This window comes from Anopheles stephensi, chromosome 2 (assembly GCF_013141755.1).
Source record: "Anopheles stephensi strain Indian chromosome 2, UCI_ANSTEP_V1.0, whole genome shotgun sequence".
In the NCBI taxonomy this organism is placed as follows: domain Eukaryota; kingdom Metazoa; phylum Arthropoda; class Insecta; order Diptera; family Culicidae; genus Anopheles; species Anopheles stephensi.
Window position 1 is genome coordinate 61671891 of NC_050202.1, and position 21546 is coordinate 61693436.

Genomic DNA, 21546 nt, shown 5'->3' on the forward strand with positions numbered 1-21546 from the left:
CGCGTGTCCTCGGTGAAGGGTTGATCATTCTATTTCAAATGACCGGAACGGAACAGGGTTCGCGCGCCAATCGATTCGGCGCCGATTTGCGAAAGCGCTTTCGTAGCCCATGGTGATGGTCGGAATAGCTAAAACTCGCGTAACCGTCACCGAATGGTTCTCTCGCCCCGTACTGTAGCAACCTGTTGGGTTGGGTAACAATGTGCCCACTAATTCTACCAGCCTTATTTTCACAACATTCCACTGGTTCGGGGGTGTGTCTGCGTGTCGAACCGGTGGACAATTTCACAGCGGTACGTAGAAAGTGGCGAGTTAATAGTAGTGATTGAAGAAGAATTGTACTCGATTTGTACTAAAAATAAATATTTATTGTGTCTGATCAGCGCGTTTGGGAACGGCAATCAAACGCTGCACGCGATTACGGGTGATAGTGCTGATGCAAGCGCTAATAGCATTAGAAATCGCTTGCTGTGCGGAATGGTGATTGTGGCGAAACGCTTATGAAACAGTCATCACGGTTTGGTGATGATTTTGGCTTTACGGGGACTCCGCATAACGAAAACCCAATTATCATACATTTCGATGCACTGGATGGCACGCCCGGCCCGATTAAGGTTTAGTTGAGACTGTAAGGGCAACAACGGTGGGTAATCGTATTTAGATTGGTTTTGACCTTCGACTTCGATTGGGGTTATCGTATCGGAGAGACAAAATTAACCACACGGAGCCGAAATAGCTCAGTTGGGAGAGCGTTAGACTGAAGATCTAAAGGTCCCCGGTTCAATCCCGGGTTTCGGCAAATCTATTTTTGGACCTCGTCTATGTTATTTGTTTGCCTGATTATGCCTTATCTCACTCAGTATGCAAAAATCAATGCGAATGTTTATGAATAAGGAGTTACTACTACTACTTCAATGAACACGGCTGAGAACGATCGATCCAAAATCAAAGAGAATTCAAGATCTATCCAGCGGATATCCAATCCAGCAGGGATTAAAGTGAGCATGACAACTCGAACGACGTGGGGTAAAGGAGAACAGCAAACAGAAGGCTCTATTTTCGGCATTTTCAGCTTTTCTGGGAGCACATCAGAGAACCTAGAAGGTTGAAGCGCGGGGGTTCACATTTTATCGGAGTCGATTAGGATCGAAAATGATTTTTAGGGGTCTTTCACCCTACTGTTCGACCTGCTGAAAGCCAGGGCACCCATTTTCGACATATGTCCATCTTTGCTGAACCGGAAAGGTCCCGGATCGACGTGTAGTGCTGCTGCTGCTGCTGTTAATACTCGGCTAAACCCCGGTGCGAACAAAACATATGCCAAGCTCACGGGACTTGTTTCTGCTTGTCTGCTTTTTTGTGTGTGTTTGTGGCCAGTAGGAAGTTGTGGCACACGTTCCCCGTGTGCGTATGATTGGCAGTTATCCAAAAGTGAATTTCAACGTTCTGGGCCATCGACCAAATGACGCACAATGGTTGCCGTACGGAGATGGAGAGTGCTTTCGTAAGGCAACGGATTGCTCGTTTGTCGTAATGTGTGTGTGTGTGTGGGGCAGTAAGGAAATGGAAATGGATTGTTCGTCCTACGCCTTCGGAAACGTGCAGACCGGAACTCGCTGGACACGGCAACTGGCATGCTGTTTGGTTGATCTTTGCTATCCGGATCAGCGTGGACTAGCGCGTTAAGGAACGTCGAACTTTTGGGTGTGTTTTATGATTCTTATCTCCAGATGGCGTGTACTACACGGTGGTCTACGTGTAGTGCTATCGGACGTCAAACTTGGGTAGTCATTTTTAAGATAAAATGTATTGTTTACCTTAGAAATATCCTGCCATCATCCATGTTTGCTGCCACCAGTCGATCTATTACAATCACATTTGTTTTGCCAAGCAAATGGCGACCCTCTACCAGCGTTAGAATAAAACGTCCAATTTAATGCGCTCCGGAGGTATTTAAAGGGGAAGTTCCCAAAATTGCGCGCATAAACTTGTTCGATGACACAATTTGCACCATGACTAGGCAGGAGTTCGAAGTGAGCGAATTCGGGGCTGTTTGGATGGAGAAGTAAAGCGAGCAAAGGAAAAAACACTGGCAAGAAATCAAAGAAGTTTACTTAGTTTCAAATTTCCATTTCGCTTTAAATGGTGTGGCCCGATTGTTGTCTCCGCGTGTCTTCCAGAGACACCACGTGCCAGTATTTGTGCCTGTTTGGTGAATTCAAATCCAACACTGCACCGCACAACAGCGATTGTCTGTGAACGTTGGTCATAGGTCGTTTGTTGGGGGGGGGGGGGGGGGGGGGGGGGGGTGGGTCTTGGATTTTGGGGATCTGGGCAAGCTACATTATGGCAAAAGTTTTCTATCACTGTTATACCCTTGGGTGGATGGGTATGTGTGTTTGTGTACGATGCTTTTGAAACTCGCCCACCACTGAAAGCGTCGCGTTCCGCTGTTTGTTTCCGCTGTTGGTTCAAAGCTCAAATAGTTGACAGTGTTAGTTGCGTGCGTGTGGGGTTTTTTCTTCCTCAGTGTGCGCGAGCTTGTAATACCCATAACCGAGAAGAGTCTCTTCGCGACTGCTCGACTTCAGGACTCGGTTTCGTGGTGGCAGAATGGTTCAGAAAGGCAGACGAGCTGGGCCGGTAAAATGTTGCTATTTAAGCGGAAATTCAAATACGGACGACTATCGCAGGTCACGTGTCCGCGCTTTGCCTCTGTGTGTGTTTGAGCTTGAACTAAATACTCGATGGAACATCGGTACCGGGAAAACGGTACCAGCTCAGTTATCATTCTCTGTGGACGAGAAGCAAAAATGTGTGCCGCAAAAAGCAATTCCCGGTAAAATATGTTTGAATTAAAAGTTTTCTTCCACCGCCTGAACGAGGCTGAGGCTTTGTTTTGGACAAAAAAAATCCAACCTTTTATTTTAACAGGTTACAACATTCAGGCACAGGAGGTGGCACACTTCTTCAATACTTTGGTGTTGCTTTTTCTTGTTAAATTATCTCCACCCAGTGGGCCCCCACCAGTTCATGTCTGGTAATGAAGAGACGAGCAACAATGCTTGACGCTACTCCGATCATTGAAATTAGCCGTTTCTGTTTAACGTCGAGCGAGATGCATCGTTGTATCTACCAGCCAACCACAGCCAACCAACCCCAACCAACCAGCTACCCCATTGTACATGAGTTTATTAGTAGGTGGAACCTTCTTGCGCTCCACCGATAAACAGCGCCAAAGGACAAACTTTCGCACCCAAATTTCGCCATGAGTGTGTAATAAGTTAAATGACAATTAATGTGCCATAGAGTGAATTCATTCTACGGCGTACGGGCGTAAAATATACGTTTTACAAATTGGAGACCAGCGTTGAGTCTAGCAGTTTTTGTTCTTGCTTCTTGCTAGAGCCCGTTGGGCTAGAGTTTGGGATAATTTCTAGCCCAAAAAAAACTGGGAAACAAATTGGTAGAAGAAGACACTCGGGAGGCACTTTTAATTGAATTACTTTATGTCGTCAAAAAACTTTTCGCCGGCGCTGATGAGCGAAAAAGTTGAGCTTTTTTCGGCTGAACAGGATGGGGGGGCGGGTGGGGGGAAAGTGAGCCAGCATCGTTTGAAAATACATTCATAAGCTGAGAATATTTGTGTGTGTGTGTGTGCGTGTTTTTTTTGCTTCAACAACAGCTTTCGCTTGTTAGCTGTTGCTTTAAAGCTGTAGCAGCAGCTGTCCTACTATCATTTCTGCTGTAAGTTTCTTCACCGGAAATCGTGCCTTCAGTAAGCGTCTGAACGTTTTTTTGAGATCGCTGATCTATCTCACCCAAAACGTACAGTAACGTGATACAAAGTTACGAACCGGGACAAGTTAGATCGTTCGCTCGTGGATGAAAGTTTGCGTCCTTACGCGCGTTTGCTGGTCGTGGGCCAAAGATGCAGCCCGTAGGAAGGATTAGCTGGTGGGAAAATTTATGAGTTTTGCAATTCGGTTACCGAAACGATCAAGGTGTCAGAGCAGGGCAGAGAAGCGAATAAATGCACAGACGCACACACATACACATACACATGTATGGGAAGGCATTCACGCATGATAACAGGGGTACCGAACCGAAGGGGATGAAATCGGTACCAAATTTGCTGAAAGCTACCCGTTTGCTAACCCTCGTTGGTGCTCGTTATCAACGTGGTGAGCGCGTAGTTTGCCCGTTATGGGTGAATGTTTATTTTTATTATCGTTACTTTTCTTTCTTCCTGCCCTGGTTTTCTTACGTCGTGCGAGTTGCATCAGGAAATTGGACCGTACCGAGCATCTTGGTACGGTGAAATTCAGCCAACATCAGGAACGCTTGGCGATGGCGTTGACGGTATGTGCTACGGTTAGTCGGTAGGGTGTTTTCTACCGCTGAGCTGAATGTGGGAGACTTCATGTTTTGAACATAAACAAGTTTGGTAACATTACAGATGAATTCTGGTTTATTGAGACTGACCGTATCCGGAATACTCCAAATATTTTCGAGTTTCATAAATATTTTTCCTGTAGTTTTACCCAATTATTTTTAAGATTAAACAAATTTAACACTTTTTTGTCTTTATACAGTATGTTTTTCGAACGATAACAGTCTATTTCTTCGAAAATATTCTTTCGAAATTGTATTACAAGAAGGAATTTTCTACCTTATAAAGGGAATATTAATAGTGAGTTTAAATCTCCTCAAATGTAGTTTTATTGTAGCAAGAAGACACTGGACGAATCCAAAAAGTTCCGAATCAGTGTGAAAAAGTTAGAAAGTTCTTTGTAATTTACAGTAGGAAACAATTTTATTTTGCAAAAAAAAAAACAGATTTTCATTTATTTTTTAAATACTCTCCCTGAAATACAAGGCAAATAAGAATTCAAAGAAAAAATGATTTCAATGGTGATCGATCATTTTAGTCTTCAAAAGTTACTCTTTAAAGATAAAGAAAAAACTATCCTAAAAACATATTTTTCCTCTACCTGAAGTTCAGAGTGAGACTTTCGCGAATCCTAATTCAAAGACTAATTTGGAAGAATATCTGTCTCTTCCAGTAAGGAGGATTGTGAAACTTCTCGTTGAATTATATTTCACAAAACTTTTGAAGAAGTTTTCACGAAGCAGAATTAGTAAAATCAGATACTTTCAGTTGCTCTTTTCATTTGCATAATGAGAAAGTTGTAGGGAAGATGTGTAAAAGTAATCGATTCTTCGGAAGAAATTGAAAAGATTTTTATAAAACATAACAATTTAAATAGCAAAAAGCTAAAGCTGAAATACCTTTATGACAGGAGCACATTGCTTACTTCATAAATTTTCCTGAAGATGGCGCGTTTTACAATTAATTTAATGCTCTATAGTACATCGAAAGAATTACTATAAGGAAATATTTTCCTGGTTAGTTTGTTTTAAGTTTATTAGCAGTTAATTGCAAATAAATTAGTAAAATAAGTGAAATAAATAATAAAACGTTCTTCCAAATAGTAGAATGCACCCTATACTAAGGATGTAACCCGTCACTTTCAGTTCAGTACTGCCCGTGCCAACGGGTTAAACTCTGTACGGTCAACATACTATCCGGTTCCGAGTTTTGTCCCCGATCACATCTCAACCACCAGCGCAACGTGCAAACCGTGGTGCGAAAAGTTGAAAACCCTGAAAAGCAAGTGCAAAATATTTACAACGCAGCACTAACCCCGTAGTGATAAATATGCCCTTGCGCGTGCCTTCCTTTTGCGCTACTTTCCCAACTTGCGAAAAAGCTTCCAAGATTTCTGTCCCATTCCAGTTTGAAGGCAGTTGAAACCGAGAAGGCCAACATTTTCACCATCCACCTGTTTTACACCTCTTTAAGTTTGGGCAATGTTCATCAAAACAAACACAGCAACCGTTTGGTGTGGAGGTTTGGTGAAAAAGTTTTCCCCCACCGGTTCGCTTCCGGTGGATATTGGAGCGCTTAAGGCTTATTTTTCTGCTGTTGGCGAGAGAGTAGCATACAAAATATCGACACAGAGGATTCAATCGCTTTTAGGAAAATTGGAGTGTGGAAAACCGTTCGCGAAAACTACTTTCTCGGCTCATAAAATAAGCTGGCGAATAGATGCAAGCTGTACCGTAAATCCTTCAGGCTCTGTTGGGATTTTCGGGGTGACTGTCGCCGTTGAGCGTTGAGCCAGCTTATAAGTGGTAACCATTTTTTCCAAGATTGAAATAAGCTAGCAGAAGAATCATTAAACCGTTGTTAGATTGATAAGCCACACCTGCTATGCCGGGAGCAATTACTGGAAAGCTCAAACCACAAACACTCCAAACCAGAGGTTCTGATAGCTTTTGCTCGATTTCATCCCAAACTAAGATTCTAATTCTCCCAGCGCAGCTACAGCTAGTGGAACTGTTCACCCGCTTGCGAACTAACGAAACAGCTTAAAGGCGGTGTATCTGCTCGTCAGAAATTAAGCCCATCATTAGCCACTTGTTTGCCATGTTCAAAGGAGCGGTAGCCTGTGCCGCTTAATCTACCATCTGTGAGCGTTGGGTGAGATAGCTATGAGGCAACAACCAGCAGCTTGACTCTTATCCTTCTGTACGGTTCATTGTTGCTGTGCTTAATGACAGCTTCCCGGCAGCTGAACTGCGTGTTGATTGCTTCCTTCGATGAGCCAAACCTTCGGCGGGCGCAAACGGCCATGCCCGTTTGCTAATCAGTCGTTTGCAGATCCCGGTCCGTCAGTTTACTGGACAACCGCTTGCATTTAATTGTGCGAGATTAATCGCGCGTGTGTCGATGAGCGTTCGGCTAGCTGATAAGAGTTATTTCAACTCGCAGTGCTCGCCAAATGCAGTGGATGCAGTAGACAATCTTTACAAAACAGCAAGCAACAGGTGAGATGTGTGCTGTGCATTTGCATACAGCAGCCGAAATAGCTCAGTTGGGAGAGCGTTAGACTGAAGATCTAAAGGTCCCCGGTTCAATCCCGGGTTTCGGCAGCAGTATCCATTGAATCTCTCCCCTTAAAACAAGGGAGAGAATCATTCTTTTATCCATTCCATTCCTCTTGGTGTTCAATTTAATTTTGAGCTTGTTTTTATCACCACCAATAAACAGATCCGTGGTAATACGAAACCGAATTTTAAATACCGATCAAACGGCACAATGCAGACGACAATCGTCGATGCTGAACGCTGAAGCTTAAGAGGGGCAATTAAATCGAAATTATCACCAACTAAACCTAATGACAATTTAATCATATTGAATACATCAAAAGCGGTCACCACCGACCGAAAGTGGCGCATCATCATCCCGACAGTTCGTTCCGACTGTGGCACTGTGTTAAACACCAAAGCAGCCACCAGCCAGTTTTCTGCCGTGTTGTGTTGCCTCCTTTTTTCCAGCTGTACGACGTAGTACGATAGCCACAGCTGTATCGTCGTTCCCACGCACCGCTTCAAACGCTGCATCAATTTGCAGAGCAATAAATGTCCGTTTTCCGATTCTCCGTGCCGTTGCCCTAGTCGCAATGGTAGACTGTACAACGAAGCGGCGGTAGATGCGTGGTGGAGTAGTGGTTTGACAGATGAAAATTAAATTGTCATCAGGAACGTGTTTTCGGACTGATTGGTGTGCGAGGATCGAAGCGTCGTCGAACGAACGAGAACCATTCGATGCCGATCAGTTTGACGTTGGAAGTTTTCGCACCCGAACCCTGATGCGGTTCGAAGTGTCCTGGTGGTTTAGGGATTAAGGTTTTCTGGAGCAAAGTTAAGCTGTCTTTAATGTCTTCTTAGCTGCATTTTTTTATTCGACATTTAACATCTTATTCTCTCGCTCATAGTATGTAGTATCTGCTATTATTGCGAAGTGTTTCTCTCGATATTAGCAATCAGCATTCACCAACTTCAAAGGCCCTATTACAGGGAGATTTAATACTGCACCCAATATCCTGCTAGCCACTCGGTCGATTTAATTGGAAAAAGCTTTATCCTACACACTCGACCTGCTTTAAACCCGGGCAATCGAAACATATAGCACGAATCGAATTTCTGGCGAGCATTCCAGGAGCGAGAGAGATTTCTATCATATTCTTCATAAGTTACAAGTTCCATTTAAATCTCTTAAATTCTGATTTGGTGAAGAGGGATTAGTAAAACAATGGCCTATAGATTTGAAGAGTATAAAAACAATCCTCTCGCAATGGAGTATAAGTAAACTGCTGCTTAAATTAACAAATTTTTGTGAATCTTTGAAGTGGTGCTCCTATTTTTTGCTTCAAGGTAACACACCTCCTAACGAGGTTGTTTGTAATCAACTTCAGTAAATTTTCACCACTGAACGGACGATGCGTGCCCAGGTACAATCAGCAGTAGTGTCCGCCGTGCACGTGGCATCACCTCCTTTCGTGATGAGCAGATGATTGTGAGAGTAAAATTAAATGTCTTCCGATAGAAAGACCGTACCGTGCCGTGCAGCACGATGATGACAGTGACATCTGAAGCTGACAGGAAGCGAAAAAGGGCTTTCTCGGACAGGGGTTTTGTTTTTGCTTCTATTTTTGGAATTTGGCTTTTTTGCTGCGTCGGTCGGTCAGCTAACCGTGGTTGGGTTTTTATTTTCCTGTCAGATTGCCTGGCGATGGTGATAAAAATTTAAAAGCGCTAATCGAAATGTCGAGCACGTCCATTCATCAGCATGCATATCCTCGTGTGTGTGTTTGTGGCATCATGCTGGATAGTGATGAGTTCATTTTGTCAAGTTTTTATTAGGATGGGTCCTTGTCCGGGTTGAATATTCTCATTGTGATTGCAAAAGGAGAAGAAAGAAACATCACAATTTACTGCAGGCGGGGTTCTGTTAATAAACTGTGGTATTTTTGTATGCATTTTCATTGTTCCTTTTAACTAAGCAGATAAGGATAAAAATGTATTGCCATGAGTTGGTGGAGTGTTAGATTGACCTTCAGAACCTCAAAACTTTTATAAATAATGTGTGTTACCAGAAACAGTTAAGAGCAGCGACTCATACTTTGGGAGCTCGGCTTGCGGGTCTAAACGCTAACAGTCAGAAATTTAAATTTTTACGACCACCGAAGCACCCACCTTCATTCTGCGTACCTCAATGCAAGTGTAGCCTTTTGTTTTGTGTTGACCGAAAAGTCAGCCAAAGGATGGGAGCATTCTTTATCTGCAACTAGGACGATTGCTGGTCCACAACGATCGGTGGCTTAATTTCGTTACCTAACAACCAACGATCCTTTTCCCTGTAAATTTCCGTCTGTGGTTCGATCTTTCCCTTGTGTCCATGTAAGACTGCAGCGAGAGCTGTACCCGGCTCTAGACGAAACTATTCTAACCCTGAGCGTTTGGTGTGCCGAATCGGAAAGACGAAATGAACAAACAGTGTTTGAAAATTTGATACAACCCTCTATGAGGCCCTTTTTCTATTTCACTCCCCGGAGGGCACGAAGCGTTCCGGTTATGAGTCTGTTTGGAAGTCAGCAAAAAAGACGATTCGGCAAACACCACACAAGCTCTGGAATGAATTGGTCTAAGGCAGAACACCGAACAACTGAACCGTATTGCTTTGCCGTATCGTTTCAAGCCGATCGGCTCTAGAAAGTCCACCGACTCTACAGTCTGTGTGTAGAATTTTTAAAGCAATTTCTGCGGCTCGTTTCCGTGCCCGGTGTGGCTGGAAAGTGAATAAAGTTGCCATGCGAAGTGTGTTGAAAATCGATTAAAATGTTGCTTCCATCATCGATGCACATGGGTAACACCGTTACTGGGCCCGATATGCGTTGAGCGTTGTTTGCGTAACATTGGAATACTTTTTTTTTAAAATGGTGCTGGGAACTTTGATCCGTTAGGAAAATTTAATTTCCTGCTCGGTTCGGTGGAGCGTACGATCGGAATCCTTCGCTGTAGCTTTTTGGGCATGGATGTGTTCTATATTTTATTTTTTCGAACAGTAATCATAATGCGTATAAATAAAACACCAGCCAACTCGAACCCAAAACAGCAACTGATTACTTTTTCATTCGATGTGTACAATGTATTTGGTTTGTGAGATTGAGATTTTTCCTGGAAAGTAGCTCAATATAGCTTTGAACGATATGTGTTGTGGGAAAATTGCTATCGGTTATGGTTTCTTTTATTGAAAGAATTAAAACTGCTTATCGGGTTTGGATGAAACCCCTTCAGCTGTTGGCCGTTTTTCAGTAATTGAAGTTAATGTATACCTACCGGGAATCTATTTTAGCCGTTATGAAGCACCCGACTGGTCGATTTTACAAGGCAACCAATGTGAAAAGGCAAAAAGAATACACATGTTGTTTGAAATTGTCTGAATCAATTATAGTTCGGAGTATCAGTATCATGTGTACTGTAGCCATGCAAGTGAAGCACCAGGCGCCTCCACGGAAAGCATGATTGAATGGTGAAAGTTACCATGCGCCTCCATATACTTTACAGCCAACGTTACGTACATCATTTAATTGTGTTAATTAGTTTTGGATGCGGCACGTTCTGAGAATGTTCAATTGGCTTTTGTTTTTTTTTTACTGATATTCTAGAGAATATCTATATTTTTTATTTCTTATTGTACAGTTCGTATAACAGTAAGCATAACTAGCTAGGCTGATGTTCACTGATATTCCTTATTATTTTTTTTTATTTTGTCGAAGGTTTTTGAAATTAACTTAAAGCAAAATATATCGCAAAAAATTCCATTTCGAATTAATTAAAAAAAAAAACTACCAATTTATTTTTCTACAGAAATTTTGAAATGTAATTTTTGGTTTTTCTTAAAAATTGGGATTAAAATTAGCGTATGTACAAAAACTTCAATACTTGCATCTCAGGGTTCACTTAACATTTGAAAAAATTGATTGATGTTGTGTCAACATTATGAGAGAGCTTTTCTTACTATCTGTAATTTTCAATCGAATTTTATGGTAGATGATTTTCATAAAAAACGATCGGTTTGCGTAAGTGACTTTAACTTAGTTATGTGACAGAATGCAATTTAAACCCAGTGAAAAAAATATGTATAAGAAAATGTATTTTTTTTTTCATTTTCTACAACTTTGCTTAATATAATTTATGTCTATGTCTCCAACTTTGCTAGTTAATCTAAAAAAAAAAAGTAATTGCCTCGTTGTTCTGTTACGCACTGTATAGAAGTTAGTCTTCAAGTTCCAAAACTAAAGCAACATGTACTAAAATGTTCCAAAGGACAAATAGTTTTCCAATAAATGCGTACATGAGCACAACAGTTGCAGCTTCATTATTTCTGCAATGAATGCAGTGAATTGAACTAGGGTTTGCCCATCTTATGTTTACCTTTTTCGGAACTTCATACATATGAAGTACGATGCATTTCAGCTGCTAGCTCTACTGCTCTCATCCCCTTCTCCCGACCCATTCTGCACAATCATCGATAAACGATTGCAATCGTGACTGTGGCAGAATTTTTCATTTCGAATCCAGCATGATTTTTCTAATAACAAATCGCTCACATTGGGGTTGGAGAAATGATATTCTAAAATTTCCATTCCACTAGCACTGGTTTTGTTTATTTAAGCCCTCCGGGGCAGCATAACGAACAACCGAAATGGATCTTTCACTGGCTGTGTGTGTGTATGAGTGTGATTCTTGAACCAAAGTTCTACAAGAATAAGGGTTCTGCTAATGTTAAAGGGTACGGCAAACGAAACATAAATAATCGAAGAGAATAAAATGATATGCATCACGTTTCGCAAAAAATCACAAGCGCAAAAGCGGGAAGCGCGAAACGCTTTTGTTTAATTCAAACTTTCGTTTAGCAACTTTCGTGGTGAGCAAAGAAAAAACAACGAACCAGTTAAATGCTGTAAAGAAATGAAAGCTTAAGAGAAACTAATGCAAAATGGTAAAAGAAAACAAAAAAGAAAAAGTGTGCCATTGGAATGAAACAAAACAAGCGAAAAGGGAAGGAAGTTTGTTTTTCTTTTTATCATATAATTCTTCCGGCGGTTAGTGGCACACGGAATGCTACACAAGAAAAAAAAAAAACACCCCGGAAGACTGTTCCGGCAAGCGGATCTTACGCTTCGGGGCCAGTTTGAATAAGTTTTGCGGCCAGTAAATAGTGTGTGTGTGAGTGGCGCCTTTGCTTCATCGAAACGATTACGGTCTTTCAACGAAAGTGGACGGCCACGGTGGAATGGAAGGATTTAATACAAGCAAGTTAAATAAAGAAGGAACTGGCAGAACAACGCCAACCCGAAATAGGAAAGTTTATAACCGCCTCGGACATTCTCGGACAATACTTCCGCCATCGGGCCACCAGCAGCTCGCGACGGGTAAATCGTTCTCGTTCGTTCGTTGCCAGTGCTGCTTGCGGTATTCAATCTCTTCGCCCGGAGTCAGCTGCCTTTCGAGAAAATGAGAAAACTTTCCAACATTTCAACGGTTGCGCAAACTAGTTTGCTGCGAACGGGGCGCAAAATTATGAGTCACACGCCCGAAACCAATAAACCCGCCGTGTTGCCGACTGCGTTTTGGGTTGGCCGAAGTCTAAGAGCGGGCAGCGTTATACAGCCGTGAGGAGTGATTTTCAGTAATCGGTCCCGAATGTTATGGTCATATTTTTTGGACTTATGAATGGTCGGGTTTGGACTAGATTTGGATGGAGCACAACGGAGTAGCGTGTTTGCTGGGGTTTTCCCTATCCATTTCCTATTTTAGTTCCTGTTTACAGTGAAGCAAAACTTTCCCACCAAACCTCCCTTAGTAGGGAGGATTTTTTTTCCTCAATTTATGTTGAAGCGAACAATTGATGTTGAAGTTGATTAGACCGTTTATATGTTCTCTGCTCCGGTGATGTGATATGGCGCGATTGTGTGTCGTTGGGTGGGGGATCGTGCAACAAGTTCCGTGCGAAACATTCTGTAAACAATTTCAGCCATTTACGTAGGATGTGCAAATTCAACGAATTAATTGATGTTTCTCAAAGTGTGTTAGGTTAGTCGGGGGAAAGTTTGTAGCCTTTTAGCTTTTCCTTCGCCTGTTAAATGAAGTCTTGCAAGAAAGTGAGCAAAGGCAACAAAAAAAATTCGTCTTACTGTTTCAGAGTCAGCTGTAACATTTTTGCATCCAACTTTGGTGTCACCTTCCGGGAAAACGTAACAGCAATTAGTTGGGGGCAAAAGTTAATCTAAAGAACAAACTTACGCCGGTGCTGTTGTCGAACAGTGTACGCCTTCACACTTCGCTGCCATTTTGTTTCTTGTTGGTGAAGTATTCGTTCGTACTCATTGGGGTTTTTTTGTAAAAATTTGACGAGGAACTGGAAAATCCTGACTGTAGCCTGTACCACACAAAATCATCGCTCACACCATCAGCCTATTGAAACGATCTTATAGCAAACCAAAATTTCTTTAATCTGATCGAAAGAGATAATTAAATTGAAAAAATTCAACTGTCTAGCCGTTTGACGGCTGTAGCCTAATGGTTGCACGCTGGGTCAGAACCGCAACGCATTTAAATCGAATTATTTCAATATTTATTAATGGAGCGTGGAACGAAGAAGGAACCGGTCAGTCAGTCAGCCCTGACCGAGGTAAACTCTTTTAATCAAATTAAGTACTTAATTACATTAGACGCCATTAAGCGCAGTTAACGAATTGTAACGCTGTGGTTAGGGTTCTTTCAATTGGAGTAGGGATATTTTTTTGATCCTGGAGAGTTCCTGGATCTGGAAGTAAGGTTCGGAAGCTGGTCACAACTGAGGCTCGGCTGCTTTTAGCTAGGGCGTGATTTCCATTATTGTGGAATTTTTTTTAAAATAAATTTTATTAAATTCTATCTCCTTGGGTTGGTGATAGAGGAATGATTAAAGCTGGTGTTACTTCAATCTTTAATCAGAGGTATTAGCAAAATGAGCGCTATAACAGACTGTCGCGATTAGTGAGCCTTAGCAAAGTATCGTCTTATTTGGTTTATATGTGATAGAATTACACGTCCAATTAACATGGAGGTGTAATTTACTGAGCCTTTATTTGCTATCACTCGGCCTTTTTTCCCAATGACTATTCTCATCATTATGGAATTTTATGTAAACAATGTCTGGATGTGGATGAAAAATTATGTGTACATGCTTCTTACCGATGAACTCAATGCTTCCATAGTTTAATGATAGTTCTTGGTTCTTTAGTAAATCCAAAAGGTATTCTAATTCTTCTAAAAGAATTAGAATTTACTTCTGAGAAGTAAAGGCCTCACCTTCTTTAAGTCAAGGGGAAACGAACTACAGACAAGTGGAGAAAGAAGCTTTGGCGTTTGGTGTTGGATGTCTTTGATCGTCACGTTCATCCTTCAAACTGCTCATCACACATTGCTTAAGGTGTTCGGATCTAAAACAGCGATTCCTGTAGAGATATATACTGCGAAAAGGTGTAGAATTGGAGTATTCAGTATGTTTCCTACGAATAAAAATATTGGAATAAAATTACAAAAAGGAGCACTCCCGCATTCCCGCACTATCTATCAAACGAGCTTGACACACTTTAAACGTCCACCGCCGTTTGGTCGTACGGCGCTGTATCGATTTAAAAGTCGAGCTAATGTGTAAGCATGATCAAACGCCTCGGGTGCTAATTAAATTGCAATTAGCCCACCAAACTTTGGTCCACGAACGTTCGTACCAACCCGGAACGTACCTGGCCGTGTGAAGGAATGTTCCAGCCACGATAATGTCCATTTGCTCCATTTGCAAGCGAGTAGGTAGAGTTGTTGAAAGACAGAACGAAAAAAATGAGACCAAAGGAATTTTTGGTCCATGTCTTACCTTTTCTTGATGCTACAAACACCGCGCTAGTCCCGAGTACAGCACGGCCCGTGATGTTCGAAAATGACATCGCCGGAAGTTGTCGCTGCTGGAAAAGCAAACCGTGGTTATCGCACAATAAAACGGGATTCTAATGAACATTTGTGCAAATTTGTGTTGCCCGGCTGGATTTGTTTTGCGGCTCCGAGACGGTAGCAAGGTGGGAAATGAAAATATAATGTTATACCAAAGCGTAGTGGCTGCTGGGTGGAGTAGAAGAAAAACACACCGCTGGTCTAGGATATTGTGGCTGATTGTTAACAAAACAACCAGAAACAAAATAGTGTGTGTGTGTGCCCACTGTGGGAGCTGGGGTACAACGCAACAACGCAAGACAACGACAGCAGAAGACCAGACAGAAAAAGGGCTCACAGTTCCCTTGGGGACGTGGATGGAAAACGGAGGGAAAAAAGGCGCCGCGAGTGCGGAAGAAATGGGAGCAAACTTGTTGAAAAGCTCGGTCCGGGCTTCCGATTCCGGTCCGGTAGTTTGGGTAGCGGTGTTTAACTGTGTATGTGTGCGAGTGAATTTTCCCTCCCCCGGGAGGACATTCCATTAAGAAACGACGACAACAGGACGGTAGAAAGTTGACGATGTGTTTGTTGCGTTGTGGCTCGACCCTGGGCTCGGTCCAGAATCGGGGGACATCAAGTGCAAAGTTCTCGGAAACGCACCTTTTTACGAAAGCAGAGACTGGGTTTTCGCCCCCCTTCTAACAAGCTCGATTTAAAGCAGCACCGTCATTGGGAAAATGATTTTCAGATCGTTCACACTTACCCATGGTATGGTGTGAAGCACAAAGTTGTGGAAACTTATGATCCTCGCGATTAACGACTTCCTAGAAAAAATGGAGAACTGGTGATATTGATCGGTGATTCTTGCGCACTTTCCGAGGGCGAAGTGCTGGGAAATACTGCTCTCACCCTCAGCCACGGTGACTCAGCCATTAGCTTGAGCTTGAGCAGAGTTTTCCGGCCGCGTCATCCGCTGCCTATTTGAAGGAAGGTGAAATGGAACAGCAATAATAATCACCAATGGGCAATGGGTTGTGGTTTTGCGGCGAGGCTGAAGCTAAGCTTGTGTGCTCGGTCATTTTGGTGCTTTTAAGTGTGATTGAAATGGGTGCCGGTGGATTAAGACACACGGCACAATCAATCATACAATAATTATCACAGCAACCGTGAAATATATGAAGTATGAAATTGGCTTTCAACGAATGGAAATCGGGAAAGCGATACAGCGTTTGTCAGTTGATAATGTAAAATCATAGATTGCTTTTGTAAAGTATTTATTTGAAATACTTAACAAAGCAAGATGTCATTGCTAGGACTTCAGATGACAGTGAAACTAATCCTTTTCATTGTAAAGATACCAGATGATATTGTAATTGAACATGATCATACAGGATTTTCCAGTTGATAATGTAAAGGCAATGGCGATCCTTTTTGTAAAATCTTTACACAAATTGAAACAAAGCTAGAAGACATTAGAAGGGCTTCAGATGATATAAATAATCAATTACCTTTTATTGTAAAGCTTCTAGATGATATTGTAATTGTAGATGATGACACAGGGGTTTTCAGTTGATAATTCAAATGCATCGATCATTTTTGTAAAATCTTCACATGAAATTGTAAAAAAAGCTAGATGCTATTGGAAGGGCTTCAGTTGTCGTTGGAGTCAGTTACTTTTTATTGTAAAGTTACCAGATGATATTGTTATTGCAGATGATGGTAGATGATTTTTTCAGTTAATATTCTAAAGGAATAGATCCTTGTTGGAAACTCTTTACAATAAGCTTAATTTCACAATACGCGTTTCAAACTGTAACTTATTCACTTACCAGAGCCCAATATCATAAGCCAGAATCACAATATCATCTGGAAGCTTTACAATAAAATGGATTATGCATCTTAAGCTCTGCTAATTGATTTTCATTTCATGTAAAGATTTTACGAAAAGGATCGATGCGTTTACATTATCAACTGACGAACCCTGCCAATTAAACAAAAAAAAACTTCTCAAACTCTTTAAATAGAATGGAAAACTTTATGCACATAAACATAAACATAAACAAACGTAGCAAAAAAAGGGGGAGGAAAATTGCCAACATGTTTTCAGCTTTGTTTGTACATCATTTTATTCGTTCAGTTTTACATAAAAAAGGAAACAAACTTTCCATAACGAATTCTTTCATCCCTGCACAATGGTTTTTGTTTGGTTGTTCGGATCAATCCTTACCCTTCACTCTCGTCCCCTCCCATCTACACCCTACAGCTGCTTCATCCCGCCCTTCGCACGTTTCTTTACCGCCTGTTTGTATGTGTTTTCTGTTTAAAAACACAAATTGAAATCGAAAGGATTTTTGCCCACGATTGATCGGCACAATGTTCGTGGTTCGGGGTTTTTACCTTCTTCCTTTGGGCCGTTTTGCGTCAAACATGCAATGAAACATCGATACATTGAATGAAGCAATTGTTTGCTCTTTTAAATGCAACCCCGTTTTTTGCTGTGTAATTTTGACTTACTAGTTTCCGTTTCGTCGTGTTTCATTTTCTTTTTCTGTTCAATTTGTTAGATAAATTCTTTCAACTGTTTCTGTATTTTTGTTTGTTTTTTTTTTCATTCTTTCACTCTCATGTTTTTTTTCTTGTAGTGTTTCGTCTGCTCTGTATCACGTTGTCCGTTAATTGAAAATAATTCTCATAACCTACAATCTTTTTCCCTACCATTAGCTATTTAATTGTTTCCCTCCGTCTCATACTTGTTACGCGTGATTTTGTGTGTGTGTCCTCGCTGTTGGCTGTTGTCATTTGTCTTTGTAAAAGTTGACCGATGCTTTTCGATGGTTTGTCGTGTTTTTTTTTGTTCCTTCTGGATTTCTTCCTTTTTCGAATTTATTCTTTAGACTATTTTGCCAGGATATGTACAGTGTTCTATATATACACATATGCAGCGTTGTTCCAGTTTTGCCTACCTTACTTACATGGCTATCGTTATAACTCACGCGGGCGCTATCTTTTATTGTCCCTTACGCATCCGACCCGCTTTGTCATTCGCATTACTTGCTATCGTTTAACTACACTTACTGTCACGCACTGGTTTTCCGCCGTGTAAATAAACTCTGAACGGGTAGGGTTGTTAAAAATTTAACTAAATAATACTTTACCGAATTTTCACCGACCAGGAAACTGTTCCACTCATAACACAGACACATAACAGACACGTGATTCAACGCGATTTCCCCAATTATTGGTGGTACGTTTTCACCGATGGAGCTGGATGGGAGTTGGACCGTGGATAGCAAAAGGACAGACAAGGGGGGAATTTATTGTTGACGCTGTTGGGCACACTGTTGGGACGATAATCGATGTGGTATAAATAATGAGACCGTGTTACTTCCCCACTGGTGCTGCGACACCACCGCGCCAGGATCAGTGGAGGACCATTAGGGACGAATGAATACATTTCAGCTGATCGGGCGTGTCGGAAGCGTCAGCTGTAATTTTCTGCACTCGGAGTGTGTCAGTAAATTTAACAATTGAGTGATGACGATACACCTGATCGAGCGTGTTTGGGGACACACGGATGTATTTGATTGTGGGGTCCTTCGGTGGTGTTAATGGGAGGTGTTGCATCCTGTTCGGGAATCGGTCTCACTTCATTATGCTATAATATGGTTCTCCAACACGTACACAGTGACGCTTGCACTTAGGCAGAACACAAAATTGAAGCTGTGTTCAATAAGACAGTGGTGCCTTTTGATATGGGTTTTAGGTGGTTTCAACCGAGAATTGGAGGTGGTTCTAACTATCGATGGGAGTCTATATTAACCTCATGAAATAAAAAACAATTTTTTGTTGTCATAAAAGTTTCATACTCCTAAGAGCATCCTGACTTTTTGCCTATGAGCGTCAAATTTAAATAAAGTTGAACAAAAGCGCTCAAAGAAGATTCAGATCAGAGTTCGTCGGTGACAGTCAACCACAATAAACTTGAGGCCACTCTTGAAAGTCCTCCAACTGGGTCCTCCAAATTTATTGAACACAGCTGTAGTATTCTACTAATATAAATGGAACATAACCATAACAGGGATTAAATCTGGTTCATGTTCTCATTTTTGTTAAGGATAAAACTAAATTTACTCTGTCGGAGCATAATCCATGGCCTAATTGTGCTGTTAGCTTGGAAACGTATATTAAACTCTATTAAAGTACAATGTACAAGGACTCTGATACAGTAACGTAGAATAGATCTCAACAGTTATGCCTGCCGAAACAGTGGAACAGCATCCAAAAATTGAGCGTTGTCTGTAGGCGCGCTGTCATCCTGCAACCCTCGAGAGTACCCTGTTTGCCAGCGGATTTGATTTGTTTCCTTCCCTCTCCCTCTCTCTCTCTCTCTCTTTCGAATGGCACATCATAGTTAAATTTGCATCTTGTCGGAAAAAACTTTATACCTCCCCCCGGGGCGTGTAAGTTCCGCGTATAAAGGAAGCGCTTTTAGCCAAACTTAACCACAAAACACAGAACTTGTAACCGCGCAACGGAAACGGCATCAGAGTGTAGCACCAGCGAAGTCCCATCACGTCAGTAAGATTTGCCACCGGATGCTACGGTGCGCGATCCTTCCGGCCCTAACTACATCCTACACCCGCTTACCTTACGGCCAGAGCGCTATCAACATTTGTCCACACCGAGCCCTAGCCCCCCGGCACTCCCCGTGCTGTCCAGCGCGGTGTAGTTGGTCGTCAGCAGGGGCATCTTGGCGGTGTAGATCTGGGACGTCGCGTACCCACCGTTGGACGAGGACGAACAGGAGGTGGTCTGCGAGGTGCTGAGCATGCTGTCGTAGCTGTTCGGCGTAAAGTCTCGCAGTGGCAGTCTTGTGTAGATGTTGGGTGAGGTGCGCGTCGGTGGCAGCGTGGTAACGGCGGCACCCGGCACACTGCCACCGGACGTCAGCAGTAGGCTGGTCCCCGTCGGAGCACTGGTGGTCATCGTGGTGGTACCCTGTGGACCGGTTGTGGTGGACAGTAGCAGCGAACCGACCAACGGTTGGCCCGGGCTCGGCTTACCGTAGCTTCGTATCGGGGAGCTGTATATCGCGTACCCGGGATTGGTCGTGAGCGATAGTTCGCCGAACTGAAAGCGAACGAATCTTGAATTTAACTCTGTGCTTTCTGTGCAAATTAATGTCGACACAAATGAAGCTTTCGAAGGGAAAGTTTAGCGTACATTTCAGCACATGGTCTTACCTTCTTGAAGCCGTTCCCGCTCGGTGACATCAAGTGATGATGGGTGGGTGAGTACGCACCGACCGATGCCGTTGTCGTGTGGCCAGCAAACTTGAGCCCGTCCGCGTTTAGCGCTAACCGTTCGAACTGCTTCTCGTCGTCGTCCTCACTGTTTTCGTGCGGTATCACGTCCGGGTTCTTGTCGTCGATGCTCGAGTGACTGCCGATGTTGCGACTGAGCGGTTCCGCGCTACCCTTGTCCTGCTCCGTGTTTGCCGTCTGGTGATGCTTCTTCTACACGTACAGAACCGAGGGAGACAGCAAACAATAAGAAAGTATTACACCGACCATCCGACCATAATAAATCTAACCCCTCTAGTGCATGTGAGCGAATGGAGTCACATGAGGTTTCACCGAGCCAGGCAGTCGTAGTTCAAGAGACTTGTTCTTTGCATTGACACACAAAAAAGATGATTCTTGAATACGTCGCTCCAGGTTTAACTCTCTCAAAAGTACCATGGTACTACCCCCGTAAGTGTGTTGCATATCCTTTCTTTGCTAGCGGTTTTTTTCCCGGTCCCTTGTGGGACATTCAATGGAGCTGCCCGGCATGTTTGTGTGAACGCTCGACACTGCAAATTCTAAGCGTCCAAACAAAGTGGAAGTCTTACTTACCTTCGTTTTGAACTTTACGAAAACGATGATGCAGAGCGCGACCAGGCAGAGCGTAACGGCTGCCCCGACGAGTGCCCCCAGCAGAGGTGTTAGCTGCACCAGCACGGCCTTCGAGGGAGCTGGAACGAAGAGGAATAGAACGGAGTGGTGTATGAACTGTATGAAAAAGATGTAAAAATAGAGCATAATTTATGAAACAAAAAGAAAGCTCCCCCAGCACCAGCAATAGGAAGGGCGCTCCTAATGGGCCGCACCAGCATCACCGATCGGACGACGTTGGTGCTTTTGCCAAGACCAGCCATTTTCTACTGCCTGTTTCTGTTGCTATGTAAGCTACATGGACTTACATACACACACAGCCACACAGATGCTCGTTATTGAAAATGGGCCACCACCGGCAACTTATGGCGCTCACTTATGCTCGTTTTGATCTCCTCCCCGGTGTGCATCGTCAAGAGGCGCCCCTTCTTGGGCGAGGAGACCAGAAGCGTGTGCTTGGTGATGCTGATGGTGACAGTGGTGGTGCTGGTGGAGGAAAATGGCTTGCAAAATTTGTTTGCCTCTTAGCTGATAGCTTGTCTGAAAGCTGCCGACTGGTGTTCGAACGTTTCCACGGGGGAAAAGTGTTGATTAGGGAGAGTTTTTGGGGAATAAGAGAAAAGCGGCTAAACAACTGCCGTAATGGTCGGGGCCGGTCTGGAGGCTGGTGTTTAAAGCTATCTGTTTTATGGAACATTTATATTTACTTTCTTGCTTTGGATAA

At 42.7% G+C, this 21546-nt stretch overlaps 1 protein-coding gene and 2 non-coding genes across 5 annotated transcripts in view; 2 read left to right on the top strand and 1 right to left on the bottom strand.

The window, feature by feature from the left end:
* Positions 1–726: 726 nt before the first annotated feature.
* On the top strand, positions 727–799 carry Trnaf-gaa. The gene has a single exon. It is a non-coding gene; the product is annotated as a tRNA-Phe (tRNA).
* Positions 800–6926: 6127 nt separating this feature from the next.
* Positions 6927–6999, top strand: Trnaf-gaa. Its single transcript has one exon. It is a non-coding gene; the product is annotated as a tRNA-Phe (tRNA).
* Positions 7000–16986: 9987 nt separating this feature from the next.
* The window catches only part of LOC118506593 (nephrin-like), a 99996-nt gene continuing 95436 nt past the window's right edge, over positions 16987–21546 (bottom strand). For all 3 annotated transcript variants that reach the window (XM_036043954.1, XM_036043953.1, XM_036043955.1), the window contains exons 17-19: positions 20784–20902; positions 20130–20402; positions 16987–20016 (exon numbers count right to left, since the gene is read on the bottom strand). In XM_036043954.1, coding sequence (XP_035899847.1) covers positions 19552–20016; positions 20130–20402; positions 20784–20902 — 857 coding nt within the window. In that variant the 3' untranslated portion in view covers positions 16987–19551. The remainder of the gene's footprint in view (positions 20017–20129; positions 20403–20783; positions 20903–21546) is intronic.